Here is a 19,692-nt window from a genome sequence, read left to right on the forward strand (position 1 = left end):
CACGGAGACTAACCACTTTACAAATTAAATAAATGGCCCAGAAAAGTAATGATTTGGCAAATATCAATTAGCCAAATAAAACAGAATTTGGACTAGAATTCAGATTACCAGACTTCCAGTTCAGGGATACTAAAGTTATACTACTTTAAACAGAAGTCTTAACAAAGTTAAAATTAAAAGATAACAAGGACACTTAATTTACAATAGTTTCTCTTTATTTAAAACAATTAGAATTCTTTACTGAGTTGAGGGTTTTTTTTTTTTTTTTTTTTTGAGGGGGGTCAATTTCATTGAGGAATAATATATGTACAACATACTGCATGTATTTAGGGTGCACAATTTGGTGAGTTTTGTTATGCATACATATACCACCAAAACAATCAAATATAGAATATGTCCACACCCTCTCAATTTCATCCTATACCTCTGTTGTACATCCTCCCTTCTGCCTCAGGCTTCAAGCAACTGGTGATCCAGTTTCTATGACTATAGGTTAGTTTGATTTTTATTTTTTAAATTATTATGTTCATTTTGGGGGGGGGGAAGGGCAGGGAAAGAGGGAGACACAGAATCTGAAGCACACTCCAGGCTCTGAGCTATCAACACAGACGCTGATGCAGAGCTTGAACCCCCAAACCGTGAGATCATGACCTGAGCTGAAGTCTAATGCTTAACCGACTGAGCCACCCAGGCATCCCTAGTTTGGATTTTCTAAAATTTAATATAAATGTAATATAGTGTGAGTTCATTTTTGTCTGGATTCTTTCATTCTGCCTACCAATATTTAGATTCATTCATGTTGTTTTGTCTGTTAATGGCTCGTTCCTCCTTTTACTGCTGAGTAGTACTCCTTTGTATGGATATACCACATTTGTTTATCCCTGGTTTTGTTGGACATCTACGTTAATTTTAGTTTGATAAAGTTGCTGTGAACATTCATATTCAAGTTTTTGTACAGACATATGCTTTCATTTCTTTTGGGAATCTAGGACTATAATGACTAGGTTTATGACAAGTTTGTTTTCCTTTTTAGAAACTGCCGTTTTCCAAAGTGGTTGTAAAACTTTATGTTCCTATCATCAGTGCATGCATTCCAATTAATCTCCATTTTTGCCAATATTGGTATAGTCAGTGTTTTTAATTTTAGTCTTTCTACTATATTTAGTGGCATCTCATTGTGGTTTTAGTTTTCATTTTCCTGACTAATTATTTTGAGTATCTTTTCATGTGTTTCTTATTGAATTTTATTATAATTGAGCTGTAAGAGATCTTGATATATTCTGGATACAAGTTTGTTGTCAGATATATTTTCTCCCAGTCTGTAACTTGCCTTTTCCTTATCTGCCTTGCAAACAAGTTTAATTTTTATAAAGTCTTATTTGTCGATTTTGGTTCATGTTTTTGTTTCCTAAGAAATCTTTGTCTCCTTTGGGGCGCCTGGGTGGCGCAGTCGGTTAAGCGTCCGACTTCAGCCAGGTCACGATCTCGCGGTCCGCGAGTTCGAGCCCCGCGTCAGGCTCTGGGCTGATGGCTCAGAGCCTGGAGCCTGTTTCCGATTCTGTGTCTCCCTCTCTCTCTGCCCCTCCCCCGTTCATGCTCTGTCTCTCTCTGTCGCAAAAATAAATAAATGTTGAAAAAAAATTAAAAAAAAAAATTGTTTAAAAAAAAAAAAAGAAATCTTTGTCTCCTTCAAGGCAATGAAGATTTTCTTTTTTTTTCTTCCACAAGTTTTAGCTTTTATATTTAGGCTTATAATCCATGTCAAGTAGATTTCTGTGTGTGGTGTGAGGTAAGAATCAATATTCAGTTTTTTCAATATGGACAGTTATTTCAGCACCACTGTTTAAAAATAGCATTCATTTCCTCCCTAAATTACCTTCACATCTTTGTAAAAAAAAAAAAATCAATTAACTACATATGTATGAGCCTAATTCTGGATTTATTCTGCCTCATTGACCTACATGTCTATTTTTTCCCATTATTACAATGTCTTGATTACTGTAACTTTATAATAAATCTTAAAATCAGGTAGTATGATTCTCCAACTTCATTCTTTTTCATAATTGTTTCAGCTATTTTAAGTCCTTTGTATTTCCATATACATTTTTATTTTATTTTATTCATTTATTTTAAAAGTATTATTTATTTATTTTGAGAGAGAGAAAGGGAGAGAGACGGGGAAGGGGCCGAGAGAGGGAGAGAGAACCCCAAGAAGGACATGCACTGCCAGTTCAAAGCCCAGCGTGGGGACTCAAACACATGAATTGTGAGATCATGACCTGAGTAGAAACCAAGAACTAGGTGTTCAGTTGCCTGAGCTACCCAGGACCCCTTTCCACTTACATTTTTAAATCATCATGGCAATCACTACCAAAAAATCCTGAGATTTTAATGAGGATTGCATTGAATGTATAGGTGAATTTGGGGGACAAATGACATCTTAATAATAGTGAGTTTTCCAGGGTCCACTTTACCATTTACTTAGGGCTTCTTTAATTTCTCTCAGTAGTTGTCTTCTTTTCATTGTAGAAGACTTGCACATCTATTATGACATATATTTCTAAGTATTTTAATTTGTGGTGCACTATTTTTATTTCATTTTCTAATTGTTTTCTGCTAGTATATAAAATATAGTCATATCATGCAAGCTTCTTAAATTCACTTATTAGCTACAACAATTTTTTGTTGATTTATTAGGATTTTGTACGTAAACAATCATATTACCTACAAATGTTTCTTAAATTCCATGTATGAGTGAAATTATATGGCATGTTTTCTCTGACTTATTCCACTTAGCATTATACCCTTTAGATACATTCATGTTGTTGCAAATGGCAAGACTTCATTGATTTTTATGGCTGAGTAATATTCCATTGTATATATTTATACCACATCTACTTTATCCATTCATCAATTGATAGACACTTGGGCTGTTTCCATGTCTTGGCTATTATAAATAATGCTGCAATTAACATAGGGGTGAATATATCTTTTCAAACTAGGGTTTTTGTATTCTTTCATATTCTTTAGATAAATACCCAGTATTTTTTTGTATTTGGGGGGTAAATACCCAGGATAGGATTATATGGTATGGTAGTTGTATTTTAAATTTTTTGAGGAACCTCCATACCGTTTTCCACATGGCTGCACCACTTTGCATTCCCACCAACAGTGCACAAGTTTTTCTTTTTCGCCACATCCTCGCCAGCATTTGGCATTTCTTTTGTTGTTGATTTTAGCCATTCTGACAGGTGTGAAGTGATATCTCATTATGGTTTTGATTTGCATTTCCTTGATGATTAGTGATGTTGAGCATCTTTTCATGGGTATATTGACCATCTGTATCTTTTTTTCAGAAATGTCTGTTCATGTCTTCTGCCCATTTTCAATTGGGTTATTTGGCGGGGGGGGGGGGGGTTCTTGGTGTTCTTTCTTTGTAATTTTTAAGTCTTTTTTTTTTTTTCTTACCTTACTGCAATGTCTAGGGCCTCTAGCACAATGGCCATAAGAAGTGAAGTATCTTCTTGTCCTAGGGAGTAATGTATCTTTCTTTCTTCCTCTTTCTTCCTCTCTCTCCTACAATGGAGGCAATTTTATTTCTCTCCTTCCAATTCTTTCTTTCTTTCTTTCTTTCTTTCTTTCTTTCTTTCTTTCTTTCTTTCTTTCCTTTCCTTTCCTTTCCTTTCCTTTCCTTTCCTTTCCTTTCCTTCCTCCCTCTTTCTCTTTCTCCCTTTCAAGTAATCTTTATACCCAATGTGGGGCTTGAATCCATGACCCTGAAATCAAGAGTCACATGGTCTACCAACTGAGCCAGCCAGGCATGGAAGTAATCTTTCAATCTTTCATTATTAAGTATAATGTTGGCTATAAATTTTTTATAAATGTTCTTTGCTATATTGAGGAATTTCTCTTCTTTACCATATTTTGCTAAAAGTTGATTTTTAAAAAAAATCATGTTGTTGAATTTTGTCAAATCCTTTTTCTGCATTTATTGAGAGGATATGATTTTCTCCTTTACATTGTCAATAAGGTTTATTATGTTGATTTAAAAATTTTTTTTAACATTTATTCATTCTTGATAGAGACAGAGTATGAGTGGGGGGAGGGGCAGAGAGAGAGGGAGACAGAGAATCTGAAGCAGGCTCCAGGCTCTGAGCTGTCAGCACAGAGACCAACACCAGGTTCAAACTCAAGAACCATGAGATCATGACCTGAGCCAAAGTCGGCTGCTTACTCGACTGAGCCACCCAGGCGCCCTTATTATGTCGATTTTTGAATGTTAAATCAATGTTGCATTCTTGGGATAAAAAAATTTGGTCAGGATGTGTTATCTTTTATGCATAGTTTTGGATTTGATTTGCTAATATTTGCTGTTATTTTTCATAATTACTTTTTCCTTTATTTATTTTTTAAATGTTTATATATTTTTGAGAGAGAGAGAGAACATGAGCAAGAGAGGGGCAGACAGAGAGGGAGACACAGAATCTGAAGAGGTTCCAGGCTCTGAGCCATCAGCACAGAGCCTGACATGGGGCTCAAACCCACTGACCGTGAGATCATGATCTGAGCTGAAGTTGGATGCTTAACTGAGCCACCTAGGCGCCCCTTTCCTTTATTTTTAACAACAAATTTTTAGATGTTTATTTTTGAGAGAGAGAGAACACAAGTGGGGTAGGGGTAGAGAGAGGGAGGGGGACAGAAGATCCGAAGTGGGCTCTGCACTGGCAGCAGAGAGCCCAATGTGGGGCTCAAATTCATGAACCATGAGATCATGACCTGATCTGAAATCTTACACTTAACTGACTGAGCCACCCAGGTGCCCCCATAATTACTTTTTCTGAATTTGGTATCATTTAGTCCTCATAACAACCCTATGGGATGGGCATTATTATTACCCATTTATGGAGAAGGGACATAGGCACAGCTGGTATTGAGATGTACTCTCAATCACTTCGTCACTGTCTCTAATTTGTTAATGTTGCTTTCATGCTCTAGTATGTGCTCAATTTCTAAAACTGTTCCTTAATAAAAAGAAAGTGTATCCTGTTGTTGGAAATTTTATTCCATGAATGATCACTGTTTGTATGCCCTTATATTTAATATATTTAAATTTTTATGTTCCTTATATTTTTCAAAAACAGAAGTAAAAATGGAAAATTCACGACTATGTGGAAATTTAACAACACGTTCTTGAACAACCATCGGGTTAAAAAAGAAACCAAAAGGAAAATTAGGCCATATTTCAAGACGTATTAAAATGATGTTACTTACAGCTTTTCATATATGGCCTTTATTATGTTGAGGTAATTTTCTTTTATTCCTACTTTGTTGAGAGTTTTTATCATGAAAGAATGTTAAATTTTGTCAAATGCTTTTCTGTATCTATTGAAACGATCACATTACTTTATCCTTTATTCTGTTAATATGGTGTACTGAATTAATTGATTTTTCTATGTTGAACCATTCTTGCATCCCAGAGACAAATCCAACTTGGTGTATGATCCTTTTACTGTGCTCTTGGATTCAATTTACTCATATTTTCTTGAGGATTTTTACATCTATATTTATCTGGATATTGGCCTGTAGATTTCATGTATTGTCTTTGGCTGGGTTTGGTATCAGGGTGATGTTGGCCCTATAAAATGAGTTAGGAAATGTTTTATTTTTAAAATTTCTTTTCATATTTATTTATTTTTGGGAGAAAGAGAGACACAGCATGAGCAGTAGAGGGGCAGAGAGAGGAAGACACAGAATCCCAAGTAGTGCTGACAGCTCAGAGCCCGATGTGGGGGTCAAACTCATGAACTGATAATGACCTGAGCTGAAGTCAGATGCTTAACTGACTGACCCACCCAGGCACCCCAGGAAATGTTCTTTTCAATTTTTGGAGGGAGTGTGTAAGAAAAACTGTCATGAATTTTTTAAATGTTTGGTAGAATTCTCCAGTGAAGCCATCTGAATCTAAACTTTGCTCTGTTGGTAGGTTTTTGATTACTGATTTGCTCTCCATACCAGGTATAGGTCTTTTCAGACTTTTTATTTCTGTGGCATCAGTTGTAAAGTCTCTTCTTTCACTTATAATTTTCTTTTCTTTTTTTCTAAATTTCACTGTTTTTTTTTTTCTGTAGTTTTCTATTCTCTATTTCATTTATTTCTACTCTGATCATTGCTATTTCCTTCCTTCCACTAACTTTGGGCTTAGTGGGTTCTTTTTCTAGCTCCTTGAGTTGTAGGTTTAGACTGTTCATATAAGATCTTTGTTCTTTGTTAATGTAGGCATTTATCACTACAGACTTCTTAGTGCTACTTTTGTTCACATAAGTGTGGGTATGTTGTATTTTCCTTTGTTATGAGATATTAAAAAAAATTTTTTTAATCTTTATTTACTTTTGAGAGAGAGTGAGCGAGCAGAGGAGGAACAGAGAGAGGGGGAGACACAGAATCTGAAGCAGGCTCCAGGCCGTCAACACAGAGCCTGATGTGGGGCTCGAATTCATGAACTGTGAGATCATGACCTGAGCCAAAGTCAGACACTTAACCGACTAAGCCACCCAGAAGCCCCTGTCATGAGATATTTTCTAATTTCCTTTTTTATTTCTTCTTTGACCCAATGGCTGTTCAAGAGTGTGTTAATTTCCAAAGTTGTGAATTTTCCAATTTTACTTCTGCAATTGCTTTTTAATTTTCATTTCATTGTGGTCAGAAAAAAAAAAAAAAACTTGGTTTCAGTCTTGTCAAATTTGTGAGGACCTATTTTGTGATTTAACATGTCATCTACCCTGGGGAAAGATCCATATGTGCTTGAGAAGAGTGTGTATTCTGCTGCTGTTGGGTGAAATGTTCTGCATATGTCTGTTAGTTTCATTTGGTGTATAGTGTTACTCAAGTGCTTTGTTTCCTTTTTGAACTTCTGTCTGGATATTCTATCCATTATTAAAAATGGGGTATTGAAGTCTCTTACTATTATGCTATTACTGTCTATTTCTTCCTTCAGTTCTGTTAGTATTTGCTTTCAGTCTATATGTATTCTTAAATCTGAAGTAAGTTTCTTATAGACAGTATATAGTTGGGTCTTATATTATTATTTTCAACTCAGTTAACTCTAAATGATTTGATTGGGGAGTTTAAACCATTTACATTTAAAGTAATTATTAATAACTAAGGATTTACTATTGCCATTTTGTTGATATTTTTCTTAGTCTTGTTATTCTTTGGTCTGTCTTTTCATCATTTGCTTTTCTCCTTTGTGATTTGTTGATTTTTTTTTGTATTGACAAGCTTTGATTCCTTTCTCTTTTACTATTGTATAACTTCTATAGGTATGTGTGAGTAGTTACCTTGGGGTGTACAAAAAATATAACAGTTTAAGCTGATAATAACTTAAGTTCAACTGTATACAAAAACTCTATACTTTAACTTCTCCCCCTTAACATTTTTTTGTTGTACCACTTTGTGTATCTTTTAACATTTTTATAATCATTTTTCCTTAACATTTATACTGGAATTAAAAGTTATTTAATCGCCACCATTACAATAATACAATTCTATATTTGTCTATGTATTTATCTTTACATGAGTTTCATAATTATGCTATTATGTGGCTTTTTACCATCCTTTTGTTTTAACTTGAAGAATTCTCTTTGGCATTATTTTGCAAGGCAGGTATGTATTTTGTAAGGCAGTTGATGAACTCCTTCAGCTTTTGTTTATCTGGAAAAGTCATTATTTTCCCATTTTTGAAGGATATTTTTACAAAGTAAATATTATTCTTTGTTGGCAGTTATTTTTCTCTCAGCACTTTAGATCATCCCACTTTTTCTGGCCTACAAGATATCTGTTGAAAAATCTGTTTACAGTCCTAGAGGGATTCCCTTGTAAGTGAAAAGGCTCTATTCTGTTTTTAAAAATATTTTTGGCTTTTGACTACTTGATTATAATTTGTCTTTCTTTGGATTCCTCTGTTTTAATAATCTTCTGGCTTCTTGGATCTGGATGTCCATTTCCTACTCCAGATTTGGGAAGTTTTCAGCCATTATTTCTTTGAATAAGCCTTCTGGTCCTTTCTCTGTCTCTTTCCCATCTAGGACTCAATGCATATACTGGTCTGTTTGATGGTGTACTACAAGTCTCTTTAGCTTTGTTCATTCTTTCTCATTCTATTTTTCCTCTTCTGACTGAATTATTTCCAATGACTTGTTTTTGAGTTCATTATCCTTTCTTCTGTTTGATCTAGTCTGCTGATGAACCCTCAAATGAATTTTCACATCAGATTTTGTGTTATTTTCAGTTCCATGATTTCTGTATCATACTTTTAAAATCTTTTCTAAATGTTTATTTTTGAGAGAGAGAAAGCATGAGCAGGCTGACGGGGGATTTCATAATCAGAAACTTGGTGTCTTTCATTAATTTGGGCAAATTCTAAGTCTTTATTCTTTTGAAGAATTTCTCTGAAATTCCAATTAGACATATAATGACCTGTTCATTCTATTTTCATTCTCCCTTAATCCCTGTTCATAGTTTTGATTTTTTATTTTTCTGAGCTATATTCTGGGTTATCTTACTTTCAGATCTTCACTAATTTCTTTGTTTAATCTGTTGTTTAACCATTCATTCCAGTTTTTAATTTTAATATTTTTAATTTAAAAATGATTTCCAAATGTGCCTAAAGTTTTAAAGTCATATATCAATACTTTTTACTTTCTTAATTCACATAAAAATTTTGTCATGTATTTGATAATTCTAACATCTTTAATCTTGGTAGTGTAGATTCTGTAGTGTAATTTTTCATCTTATGCTTATGTTCTGTGAAATTTTATCTGTTAGGATTCTGGGTTTAAGGTATATTTCTCAAGGGGCACCTGGGTGGATCAGTCAGTTAAGTGTCCGACTTTGGCTCAGGTCATGATCTCTCAGTTCAGTTCCTGAGTTCAAGCCCTGCATCAGGCTCTGTGCTGACAGCTCAGAGCCTGGAACCTTCTTTGGATTCTGTGTCTCCCTGTCTCTCTGCCCCTCCTCTACCTGCACGTGCTCTCTCTGAAAAATAAACATTAAAAAAAAACTTTAAAGTATACTTGTCAACAAATGATTTGCATGTGCTCCTTCCAGGTTCTTGAGTTTACTACCAAGCCAGGATACCAATAAACTACATTTTCAGTTTGGGTTTTATTTTTTTCTCCAAGTTGACAGAAGTGGTGTGAACTTGTGTGAGAATAAATTTGCCATGCATTCTCAGGAAAGACTTTTCTTTCCCAATTTGTACCTCCATCACCCAAGACCAAGGCAGAGAGAGGCACAAAGCCCATCATCAACCTTTGACAAAATGCTTATTTTTCATAGTCCATTCACTGAAGATATACACTTTGAGAATTCTGGGATTAAGTTGGAGGGAATGAAGTCTCTGATTAGACTTCATCACAAGGTATTGCCTCCAATGTCACCTTCCCAGACCCCCAACACATAAAATTAACATCCAAGCTTTAGGCCAGCAGGAAGCAGCTAATAACCACCTCCAACCCCAAGGCAAACATCTGTGTGGTACTTTAACATTCTGCATTCACTCGTTGCGTGTGTGTGTGTGTGTGTGTGTGTGTGTGTGTGTGTGTGTGTTTGTTTTTGTTTTTGTTTTTTACCTCTGAGGAATTTCTTCACTTCTTTGAAAAAGACTGAATACTCTCTGCAGCATTTTAAGGTATTTTTCTGAATCTTTGTTCAGCCAGATGGCCCTGGTTTCTACTTCTATAAACTAGGAGCTGAGGGTCATATGTTGAGAATGAAGGGGGAAGAAAGAGTTTGCTGGAGAGGGCAAAGGTTTGAAATGGGGTAAAGTGGGAAAGCAAATAGTAAAGTACTAAATAATGAAAAGTTGGTGGTGACCATCAGAATATATTATAAGGATCAATCACTTGATAAGACTTTATAGCCTTTGGCTATATGGTAGCTTTACATCTGATGCATAGCCATTTAACCTTGGAAAAATCACACCCTGCTTGTATCTACCTGTATCATGGGGGTTGTGAAGACAAATGTTACAAAATCCAACATTGAACTAAAACCACTATTTCCAGCAAATAGTAACTGACTCATGATGTGAGACTTGTTTTACAGATTTTCTATTTAATAGATTTTGTTGAAACCAAATTAGCAAAGTCCTAATTACTATGTGCCATTTACCACGATATAAAAATAGTATTGCTAAGCAAAACTCAGATATATTAAAGTGGTTTCATTACTAATATTTTACCTGTGGTAACCAAAATGAACTTTTATCTAGTTATGTCACAATAATCCAAAAGAATCTTGGCATTCATACCATAGGCAAGCTTTTCAGTAGAAAACATAAAGACCTTAGAAAGTACATAAATAATTTACTTCAAATGTTCACCAAAATGAAGTTAATGTCCAAATTTTAGATGGCTAAATATTTTCTAGATTTGGCCTTTTCCAGATTGTCATTCAATAATATATTCACCACTGTTCTAGCTGCCATGAGATAAAAATATAATAAAGTAACTTATCCTTAAAGAATTTCCATTTTTGGTGGTGGAATGCTTTTGTGAGAAATCACAAAACATTATAACGACACCCTAGTACATGTAAGTTTAACTACACACTATTTGACCTATCATCGGTATTTGGAAGAATGTATTCATTGTCAGGCACAATGATAGCATCCATGATTGTAGGAATTTAATTTTCCTAAATTTAATTTTCCTGGTTGTTTTGGCATTGTGATTAGGTCACCATATTTTATCCCAATTAAGCAACTGGCAATCATGTTACAAAACTACAAGAAAAAAATGTTAACATGGGCCTTGAAGATGAACTCGTTGATTCTGGGGTATATAACAATACTCCAAAGATAGTATACTATCAACTCTCATCTTAAGTGCTTTTACTTGTTCCAGTGGTAGGTAGCATCTTTTTATCAGATAATCTATTTTAAAGACTAAAGTCTTCCCTGGTAAAAGTTCAGGAGTGTGAACCTTTCTTTGGTAAAGTACCTGTTCTATTGATCATGCCAGAAAAAGTTTAGTAGGTGTTTTTAGATTAGTGTACAGTTTTTTTTTTCCCCCCAACTATCTGCTTCCAGGAGGTTAAGTTGAAAAGTCTAGTTATTTCAAAAGGGCTACTTGTCCTTATCTCAATTCCACTCAAGTGTAGTCAACAAAAGAAAGAGTGATTTAGGTAGTTTTAACTTTTTGAAAACTGAATGAGTTTTAGACGAACCACCAAAATGCATTCAAAGTAGTAATGGTTGTTTTTCTAACTTTATTTTTATATTGCTCCATGGTTCTTTGTAACTAAGTCCTTAAAGTTAGAATGTTTTTAATCAGTGAGAAATGTATGCAACAAGTGCTTTAAAGAGGCTGACAGTAAGATGAAATTGGCATTTAATGACAGCAAAGAGAGTGATTTGGTAATCAAGAAGTACAACTATTCAAACAGGTATAGGATCTTTTGGTTAAAAAAAAAAAAAATCAAATGTCAGTTACGTTTTGTTATTTGCCACTACATAGGCTTTCCCTACCATCCTTCTACAATACCAAGAACTCACTGAAAAAGCTTCATTAATTCAGAAGGATCAATTGAAAGTGTACTTCTAATAATGTAAATTCAAATTCTCTTTTAAATACAGATTCCTCTGGATTTTTTTCTAATGAATAAGGAAATGGTTTTTGGTCAAGATATCTTTCTCAGTTGAAAATTTGTTGTTTTAAGTACAGTTATGTGTCTTAAGTTTGTTAATTTCATTATAAAAAGAGAAGCATAGACAGTCTATAATTTTAGGAGACACTCCAAAAGGAAAAAGCTTTGATCTATCTTCTTTCTGAATTACAGTGTCTTGGTTTATTGTGTTTTACTGCTTTTTGAAAAGTACATCACACAAACAAAAGATTCCCTTAGCAAGACTTTTAGACTTTTAATTCTTCCTCATTTAGCTTGGAACATCAGCAATTAAAAGTATGAAAACCCAATCTAGATATGATGCAGTTTATGCTGTAGAAGCATACTTTCATAATTTTGAACTTCACTATAAACGCTTTTACTATTGTGATAGTGTTTAGCCACTTTGTGATCACCTCAAGGTGAGAGGTATGACTGGGAGAGGGCACAAGGGAATCTTCTGGGGCACCAGAAATGCCGTCTGTCTTAGTCTGGGTGGTGGTAACACGAGTGTAGGCACACATAAAATTTCACCTAGCTGTACACTTAAGACTTACGCCCTTTGTAGCATATCTTATATCTAAAAAGGTAAAAAAAGGTAAAAAAAAAATGAGTATTTGGCTACTTTATGAAATGCTTAATATTTTTACAGTGAATTATTAATATGATTTTATAAGTCCAAATGTATAGGGGAAAAACAAATTATCTGATGATCATGGAATAAGAATTGCTAGTCTCTTTCAGGTAAATTATATCTGAAGCTAGAGTAAAACAAATGAGAGGTCTCTGGTATTCTATCAAAAATGGTGTCAGGAAGAACACAATGTATCGATTTAACTATAAAGGACAGAAGTGTTAAAACAGAAGCTTAAACAACAACTAGAAGATGAGAACATCATCAAATAAGTGACATGACTACGGCATGATTATGTGATTTATGATTATCCATGCTTTTTACTTTTGCTTTTTACTGTTTCGGTTTTGTCGTTATATTGCTTGGACTTCCAAAGGGTGGGGAAGGAAAAGAATTCAAGTTAAATTAGTTTTGTTTCTTATTTTCAACTGTTGTTTTCAGTGTGGTAAAAAGCTGAAGTTATGACTGTAATTTTAAAATTATGCATTCTACTTCCCCATCTATTATGGGAGAAAAGAGTTGGTTTACACAAGGAATATAAACAATCTGCCTCAAATTTTTTTTTTTTTTACTTTTGCACAGAACTATGTTAATTCTCATCACCTCCAAAAGCCTTTGAGAGGATTAGCTGCATAGACCAATATTGTTCTATATTAGTCAGTATTAAGCATATGATGTCACCTTGTTTCCACCCCTCCTCAAGCTTTTTTTTTTTTTTTTGGTGGGGGAGGGGAAGGGAGAGTTTTTGGGGAATTCTCAAAATTCTGTGGCTTAAATTCCACTAGCTGACACACATGATTGACAACCTTCCACTCTCAAACCTGTTTGAAATGGGTCAAATACCTAAGCGCTGCAGAACAATGCAACCCAACCAGCAATTCCCCATAAAAGAGAAAGGGGGTGTGATTAGGTTCCAGCTATTAAGTTATTGCAAAAACAGTTTAGTGGTTTGTTTCCGCAACAGTCATAGGTTAAGCTCGTATTTTCTATCTTAATTAGCTCTAAATAAACCACTAGGCTAGAAGAGGTAGGATATATAGCCAAAGCATGGAGCAAGTGGGGCCAACATTAAGAGCGTTACGGAGGTCTTTATACAGACCCTCGGCATCGGTTATCGATCATTAACCCTGCTGGGGAACTTATCGAACGGAATTTGTGTGAGGCTTATCGAGCCACAGGAAAGGAGATGCAGGAGGGAATATAAGCTTCTAATAAAAGAAACGCAGCAACAATAGCAGAGGAACAGCTCTGCCTGGTGACGTAATGGCTGGCAGCAGTCCAGCTTCAGCAGAGCTGCTGCTACCTCAGCATCCAACCTCTCTCAACACAGTCCAGCTTTGGCGGAGCTACCGGGGCCGCTACTTCTTGCGATGCCACTTTGTTGGTGCCACCAACACCTTACCTCGGAGGGCCAAAACACCGAACAAAGGGTTGTCCTGTTTCAAGTTGTCGGAACCCACACTCTCACTCACTCAACCCCGCCAGCCTCTGAGAAACCGAGTCAATCCGCTTCTTAAGTTTAGGGCGAGAACACTGGCGCACACTCCAGGCGTGCCTCAGTTTCCCCAAGCTGCTCTCGGGTCCGCCTCTCACTGTCCGATTCCCCCCTCCCCCCGGCCCTCAGCCCGAGTTGATCGTAGCGGCCCCGCTCACCCGCCCGGCCCCGCATGCCCGTCCTCCCGCCTTACCTCCGCCAGGTAGAGGTTGAGGAGACAGAGCGTGGAGAACTGGAGACAGGAGGGGAAGCAGTAGAGCAGCCAGTGGGGGAAGAAGTGCAGGTGAGCGGGCGGCCGGAGCAGGGGCAGGGAGCCGCTGAGCGAGAAGGCGGCGGAGAAGAGGGTGGTCCTGAGCGCTGCCCACAGGAGACAGAGGAAGAGGCAGAGGCTCTGGTAACTCAGCCGCCGCTCCCGATAGAGGAGCAGCCGCCACAGCTGCAGGTAGGCAAAGGCGAAGAGCGCGGCGTAGAGCAGGGCGTGCAGGATGCTCAGCGCCAACTGCACCGAGCCCGGCACCGCGGCGCCTGAGGCGGCAGCGACGGCGCCTCCGCCTCCGGGCGTCGAGGGCTCGCGGCCGGCCGCCGGACCCGGCACAGGCACCCTCATGAGGGGGCTGGGGAGCGGGCGAGAGAGCGCGGGAAGGAAGAGGCCGGACTCGGAGCCGCCGTCGAGGGGGAGAAGGATTTCCCCCTTACCCCCCACCCACCCCAACCTCCAACCCCAGGAAGCGCCGTGACAGGACCCGGAGCCCCGCGCAGAGCAGCCGCGGTTTTCCGGACCCCGCCTCCTCTCCCCGCCCGCCCCCCCGCCCCCTCCGGGGGTCTCGGCTCCTCCTGCTGCGGCTCCGCTCGGTAGCTGCAAAAAACAACTCTCGGCTGGAGACAATCAGCTGAGAAACCCGAGCATTTGAGGCGCTCGCTCCGCACCGTGGGCTCGCGCCGATTGGCCCAGGTGGGCACGCCCCCTGCGCGCTGCACTCGGAAGGCCACGGGCCACAGGACCCGTCGCTCAAAGGCTCTGAGATCTGATTGGATACCCACTTTCCTCGCCTTCTCCCTCCCCTCCACTCCCCACCCACACTGCCGATTGGCCCGGCAACTACACGGCCAGCTCGCGCCGGCGGGAGGACTCGGTAGTCGCCTGTCACCTGGGGCGGCTTTCGCTCCGCCCCCTGCGCTTCCCATTGGTTGGAGAGGCCGCACGTAGGGAGCACGAGGAGAGGGAGGAGCCTTGGGGGTTGTTTTTTTTTTGTTTTTTTTTTTGCTTTGCAGGTCGACCCCTTCGTGCGGTGGTGGCAGTAAGTGTGAAGGGCTTGAGTGCTGCGCTCTATCTAGTAGGTGGGCGCATCGGTTAGCCGCTGCCCGCCAGAGGGGCACGGCGCCGCCTTCTGCCTTTTCTTCACGTGGCGGCAACTGTTGGCTGCGGGAACAGTCCGGGTCCTTCCGGGTAGGTCTGGCCCGCAGGTCTCCGCAGGTAAGTGGCAGCGCTGGTCCCTCAATCGAGGGGGCTGTGGTTTCCGCCAGCACGGATGGGCCGCACCATCGAGTTCTGGAGTTTGGCTTAGAAGGGGCCTCGCCGGGATCCTTCTGAGGGCCGCTTTGCTTTCTTCTTTTTTCCCCCTGCATAAGCGGCGAGAAAAACATGACCCCTTTGTGGGGAGAGAGGATGGAATGAGAAGGGTGAAATGAAGCTTGAAGCAAAAAATTTCCTCGGCAAATGTCTCTTAAAGGAAGAGGGGTATTAGGATGAGATGGAGGTCCAAGCGACAAGTGAGTAGGGGGAATGTGGGTCTTTGAAAGTTAGAATTTGGAAAGATGCTCTGGGCATAAGTTTAGAGAAAAAAGGCAGAAAGAGAACTGTAAGTCGTTGATGAACGTACTGTCTAGGAAGAAGTAGAATAGTTTGTACTCCTTAAATTCCACACGTATTCCTTCAAACCTTAGTCCTGTTTTCGGTGGACGGTGGCGCTACTCTTGGGCCTCAGGAGGTACAAAACAAATGCTGTGTTATTACTGCAAATAAGTGAGGGAACTTCCAACCTGTATTGGACTGACATGACATTGCTGACTTTTTCTTTTTTTTCTTTCTTGTGTTTGGTAATAAAATGAGCAAAGTGACACAAAATGATGTATTTTCCTTAGAATGAGTGGCACATCACAGATTCAGTATCCCTGTGAAAGGCACTGCTACACGTACTGGTTCCACCAACTCTGCCTGCCCTAACTCACCATACTTTGTCCTAATGTTTTGTGCAAGAGGAGTGTTGCTACCTTCTTTCCAAGCTAAGTGATCTTCAGGGAACTTTAAAGTCCGTTTTGTACTACAGATTCTGGGACAGTGGTTCACCCAGGCGCCAGATAGTGGTGTGTTTTGGATTCTTTATAGGACAGACTGTGATAGACGTTCAGGCCTGGCACAGTTATGTGGATCCCTCAGATGCAGCGGAGCAGTCAGCTGAGCAGGCTGTTCATTGCAGCCTAGAGTAGTGTACAACTTGTTGAAAGAAATTAATAGGTCTAATCCAACGTCCACACTTTAGAGAAGGATCTCATGTTTATTGGAATTTACAAGATACTTCCGAGAATGTGGTTAGGGCACTCACACAGTTCTTTTTGAATTGCGACAGAGTGTTTATGGCAGCAGTGAGTTAAAGTGAGTTAAGCAGTTATGTGCGTAAGTGCGTAAATTAAGCATGAACTCAGAGTTTGGTGATTTTAGGCACTCATCACAATCAGGGGAACCTCTTATTCCCTGACATGCCTTTTTTTTTTGTATCTTCCATAATGATGAGGTACCTGTTTCAGTTCACAAATAGACTTTCACCATGAAAGTCTGTTTCTTTTATATTTTCTACTCAGAGTTATAGTAAACAACGTCAGGATAATACCCATACTAGTTTTACTATGAAATAGTTTTGTGAAATGTTTTATCCCAGAGCAAGTCCAGATAGCTGTCTCTTTTCTCCTTCCTTTTTTGGGGGTGCATGATGGGCATGCAGTTGGGGCAGATAGAGGTTTTTGCCCCAGCTGCCGTGAAGGGGCTGTGAAGTGGAGAGATGTTGAGTCTTTTTTTGGCCTGCACCGAGTCTTAGCTGATAAACTGCGCTGAGAACTAATCAACATTTTATTTGAGGCTGGTTCAGTGAGCAGGTTTTCTCTAGTAGCAGCATTAAATTGTAAGCTAATTTTTGCCAGAATGTTCTTACAGGAAGTTTGTAAGCATTATATGCTCCATTTGTTGCACAATAAAAAATGTGTCTTTTCCAAGAGAATGATGCCCACAGATCTTGGTATAATTTGTTTAATGTTTACGGTTGTTAATTTCCTCTTTTTCTTGCGTGGGAAACCATTAGTTTTATTGTTAATCATAAGGGAAATTTGAGTCTATAAAGGGGAAACTAACCAAAGTCTTCTAGAAAAACTTGCTGCTTGATACTCTAAAATATGAAAGTGTTCAAATGCACAATGGTTGAATATTGTTCTAGAAGGGTACATTATTCTAGCACAGTGGTCTTCAAACATTTAAAAGGAGAACTTTTTTTCCAGTATTATTATAAATAGGACCCAATCCCAAAGTGGGAAGAGTCACTCACCAGCTGCTCCAGCTGTGGAACACATGAAGGCAGATCCTTCCTCCTGCCCTCCCTGCAAGGAGATGAGTTTTCCTGTTGAAATTTTTCCTCCTCATTGCCCCCTGGGGGCTCTCTCAGTATTCAGGTGCTGAACAAAATTTTGATGCATTTTATTTGCAAGCTTTAGCTCTTTTTGTACTACAGTCTCATTGTTCCATGCTTACAGTGTTTGTCACCCTTTTGTATTTGACCTTAATTCTCACATTTTTTCCAACTTTAAATGACTTGTGCAGGCATACGTGTCTAGAGTTTAGGGATGAGGCAAAACTTACCTCTTGCATACCAACTCTGATTAGTGCTGACAGGAACATTATCCTGATGAAGTGAGGGGACCCTCCAGGCTCTAAGGGTAGGAGTCTGCATGTAGTTGGGAGATGTGTGTACTATTGGCAAATATTTGCCTATGACTTCCGCCTTCTTTTAGTATTGACACCTGTTGTGGTTATAGTCCATTGCATTTGAAAGAGTCCTCTTCTCTTTTAGAATCTTCCCTATAGTGAAATTGGGTCAATTTCCTGTGAGTTTTTTTTTTCTTTAACATTTATTTATTATTGAGAGACAGACACAGAGCGTGAGCAGGGGAGGGGTCAGGAGAGGAGGAGACACAGAATCTGAAGCAGGCTCCAGGCTCTGAGCTGTCAGTGCAGAGCCCGATGCAGGGCTCCAACTCACAAACTGTGAGATCATGACCTGAGCCAAAGTCAGTCGCTTAACCAACTGAGCCACCCACGCGCCCCAATTTCCTGTGAATTCTTTCACATTTTCTGCTTTAAAAATCTAGTGTATGTATTTATGTTCAAGTCACTCTCCCCTTAGCTATTATTAAAACCGATAAGGCTAGGCTGGGTTATACTGTAATAACAACCCCCAAACTTCAGTGGTTTAAAGCAAGTGTTTAATTTCTGCTCTCTCTGGGTTATCTGGGAGCTTTGCCTTATGTTGTCCTCTTTCTGAGACTTGGTTCAACAGAGAAGGCCTCATTTTTTTTTTCATTTTTAAAAAATTTTTATTCATTTTTGAGAGAGAGCACAAGCTGGGTTGGGGCAGAGAGGCGGGGGGGAGGGAGGGAGACGGAGAATCTGAAGCAGGCTCCAGGCTCTGAGCTGTCAGCACAGAGCCCGAAGTGGGGCCCGAACCCATGAACTATGAGATCATGACCTGAGCTGAAGTCGGATGCTTAATCGACTGAGCCACCCAGGTGCCTGAGAAGGCCTCATTTTGAGTGTTATCATTCATTATAGCAGAAGAAAAGTGACTTGTGATTCATGAAATGTATATATTGACTTTCTTTAAAATTTTTTTAATGTTTATTTCCTAAGAGAAAGAGAGAGACAGAGCATGAGCGGGGGAGGGGCAGAGAGAGAGAGAGGGAGACATGGAATGGGAAGCAGGCTCCAGGCTCTGAGCTGTCAGCACAGAGCCTGACGTGGGGCTCGAACTCATAAACCATGAGATCATGACCTGGCAGAAGTTGAGTGCTTAACTGACTGAGCCACCCAGACCACCCCCCCCCGCCATGTATATTGACTCTTTTTTAAAAAAAATTTTTAATGTTTATTTATTTATTTATTTATTTATTTATTTTTTGAGGGAGGGAGAGAGAGAGCATGAGCAGCGGAAGGGCAGAGAGAGAGGGAGACACAGAATCCTAAGCAGGCTCCAGGCCTCTGAGCTGTCAGCACATAGCCTGACCCAGGGCTTGAACTTATGAACCACAAGTTCATGACCTGAGCCAAAGTTGGATGCTCTACCAACTGAGCTACTCAGGCGCCCCTATATTGACTCTTAAAAGCTCCCAGAAGTTACATATGTCACTGTACATTTCATTGGCCAAATCAAGTCACTTCCTATTTCAAGGAAGTGGAGAAGTACAATTTTAACATGTGTAGAGAACTAGAAACATTTGAACAATCCACCATGTTTGTCAACAGATATTCTCCTTTTTTTTTTTTTTTTAATTTTTTTTTTTCAACGTTTTTATTTATTTTTGGGACAGAGAGAGACAGAGCATGAACGGGGGAGGGGCAGAGAGAGAGGGAGACACAGAATCGGAAACAGGCTCCAGGCTCCGAGCCATCAGCCCAGAGCCTGATGCGGGGCTCGAACTCACGGAGCGCGAGATCGTGACCTGGCTGAAGTCGGACGCTTAACCGACTGCGCCACCCAGGCGCCCCCAGATATTCTCCTTACATGTAATTCATCTTTGGCCCTTCCCAATGGATATAGCCCTCAAATCCCATTCAATCACTGTACCAAGCTCAACAGTC

At 39.3% G+C, this 19,692-nt stretch overlaps 2 protein-coding genes across 5 annotated transcripts in view; one reads left to right on the plus strand and one right to left on the minus strand.

Moving 5' to 3' along the window:
• The window catches only part of GPR137C (G protein-coupled receptor 137C), a 62,515-nt gene extending 48,025 nt beyond the window's left edge, over positions 1 to 14,490 (minus strand). For both annotated transcript variants that reach the window (XM_086709751.1, XM_086709750.1), the window contains exon 1: positions 13,987 to 14,490. In XM_086709751.1, the coding sequence (XP_086565877.1) occupies positions 13,987 to 14,400 (414 nt within the window). In that variant the 5' untranslated portion in view covers positions 14,401 to 14,490. The remainder of the gene's footprint in view (positions 1 to 13,986) is intronic.
• Positions 14,491 to 15,037: 547 nt separating this feature from the next.
• TXNDC16 (thioredoxin domain containing 16) overlaps positions 15,038 to 19,692 on the plus strand; it is a 144,649-nt gene continuing 139,994 nt past the window's right edge. For all 3 annotated transcript variants that reach the window (XM_086709752.1, XM_086709753.1, XM_086709755.1), the window contains exon 1: positions 15,038 to 15,267. The gene's annotated coding sequence lies outside the window, so the exon portion shown is untranslated. The remainder of the gene's footprint in view (positions 15,268 to 19,692) is intronic.

Source organism: Puma concolor, chromosome B3 (genome assembly GCF_028749965.1).
Source record: "Puma concolor isolate L17-30 chromosome B3, mPumCon1.1.hap2, whole genome shotgun sequence".
In the NCBI taxonomy this organism is placed as follows: domain Eukaryota; kingdom Metazoa; phylum Chordata; class Mammalia; order Carnivora; family Felidae; genus Puma; species Puma concolor.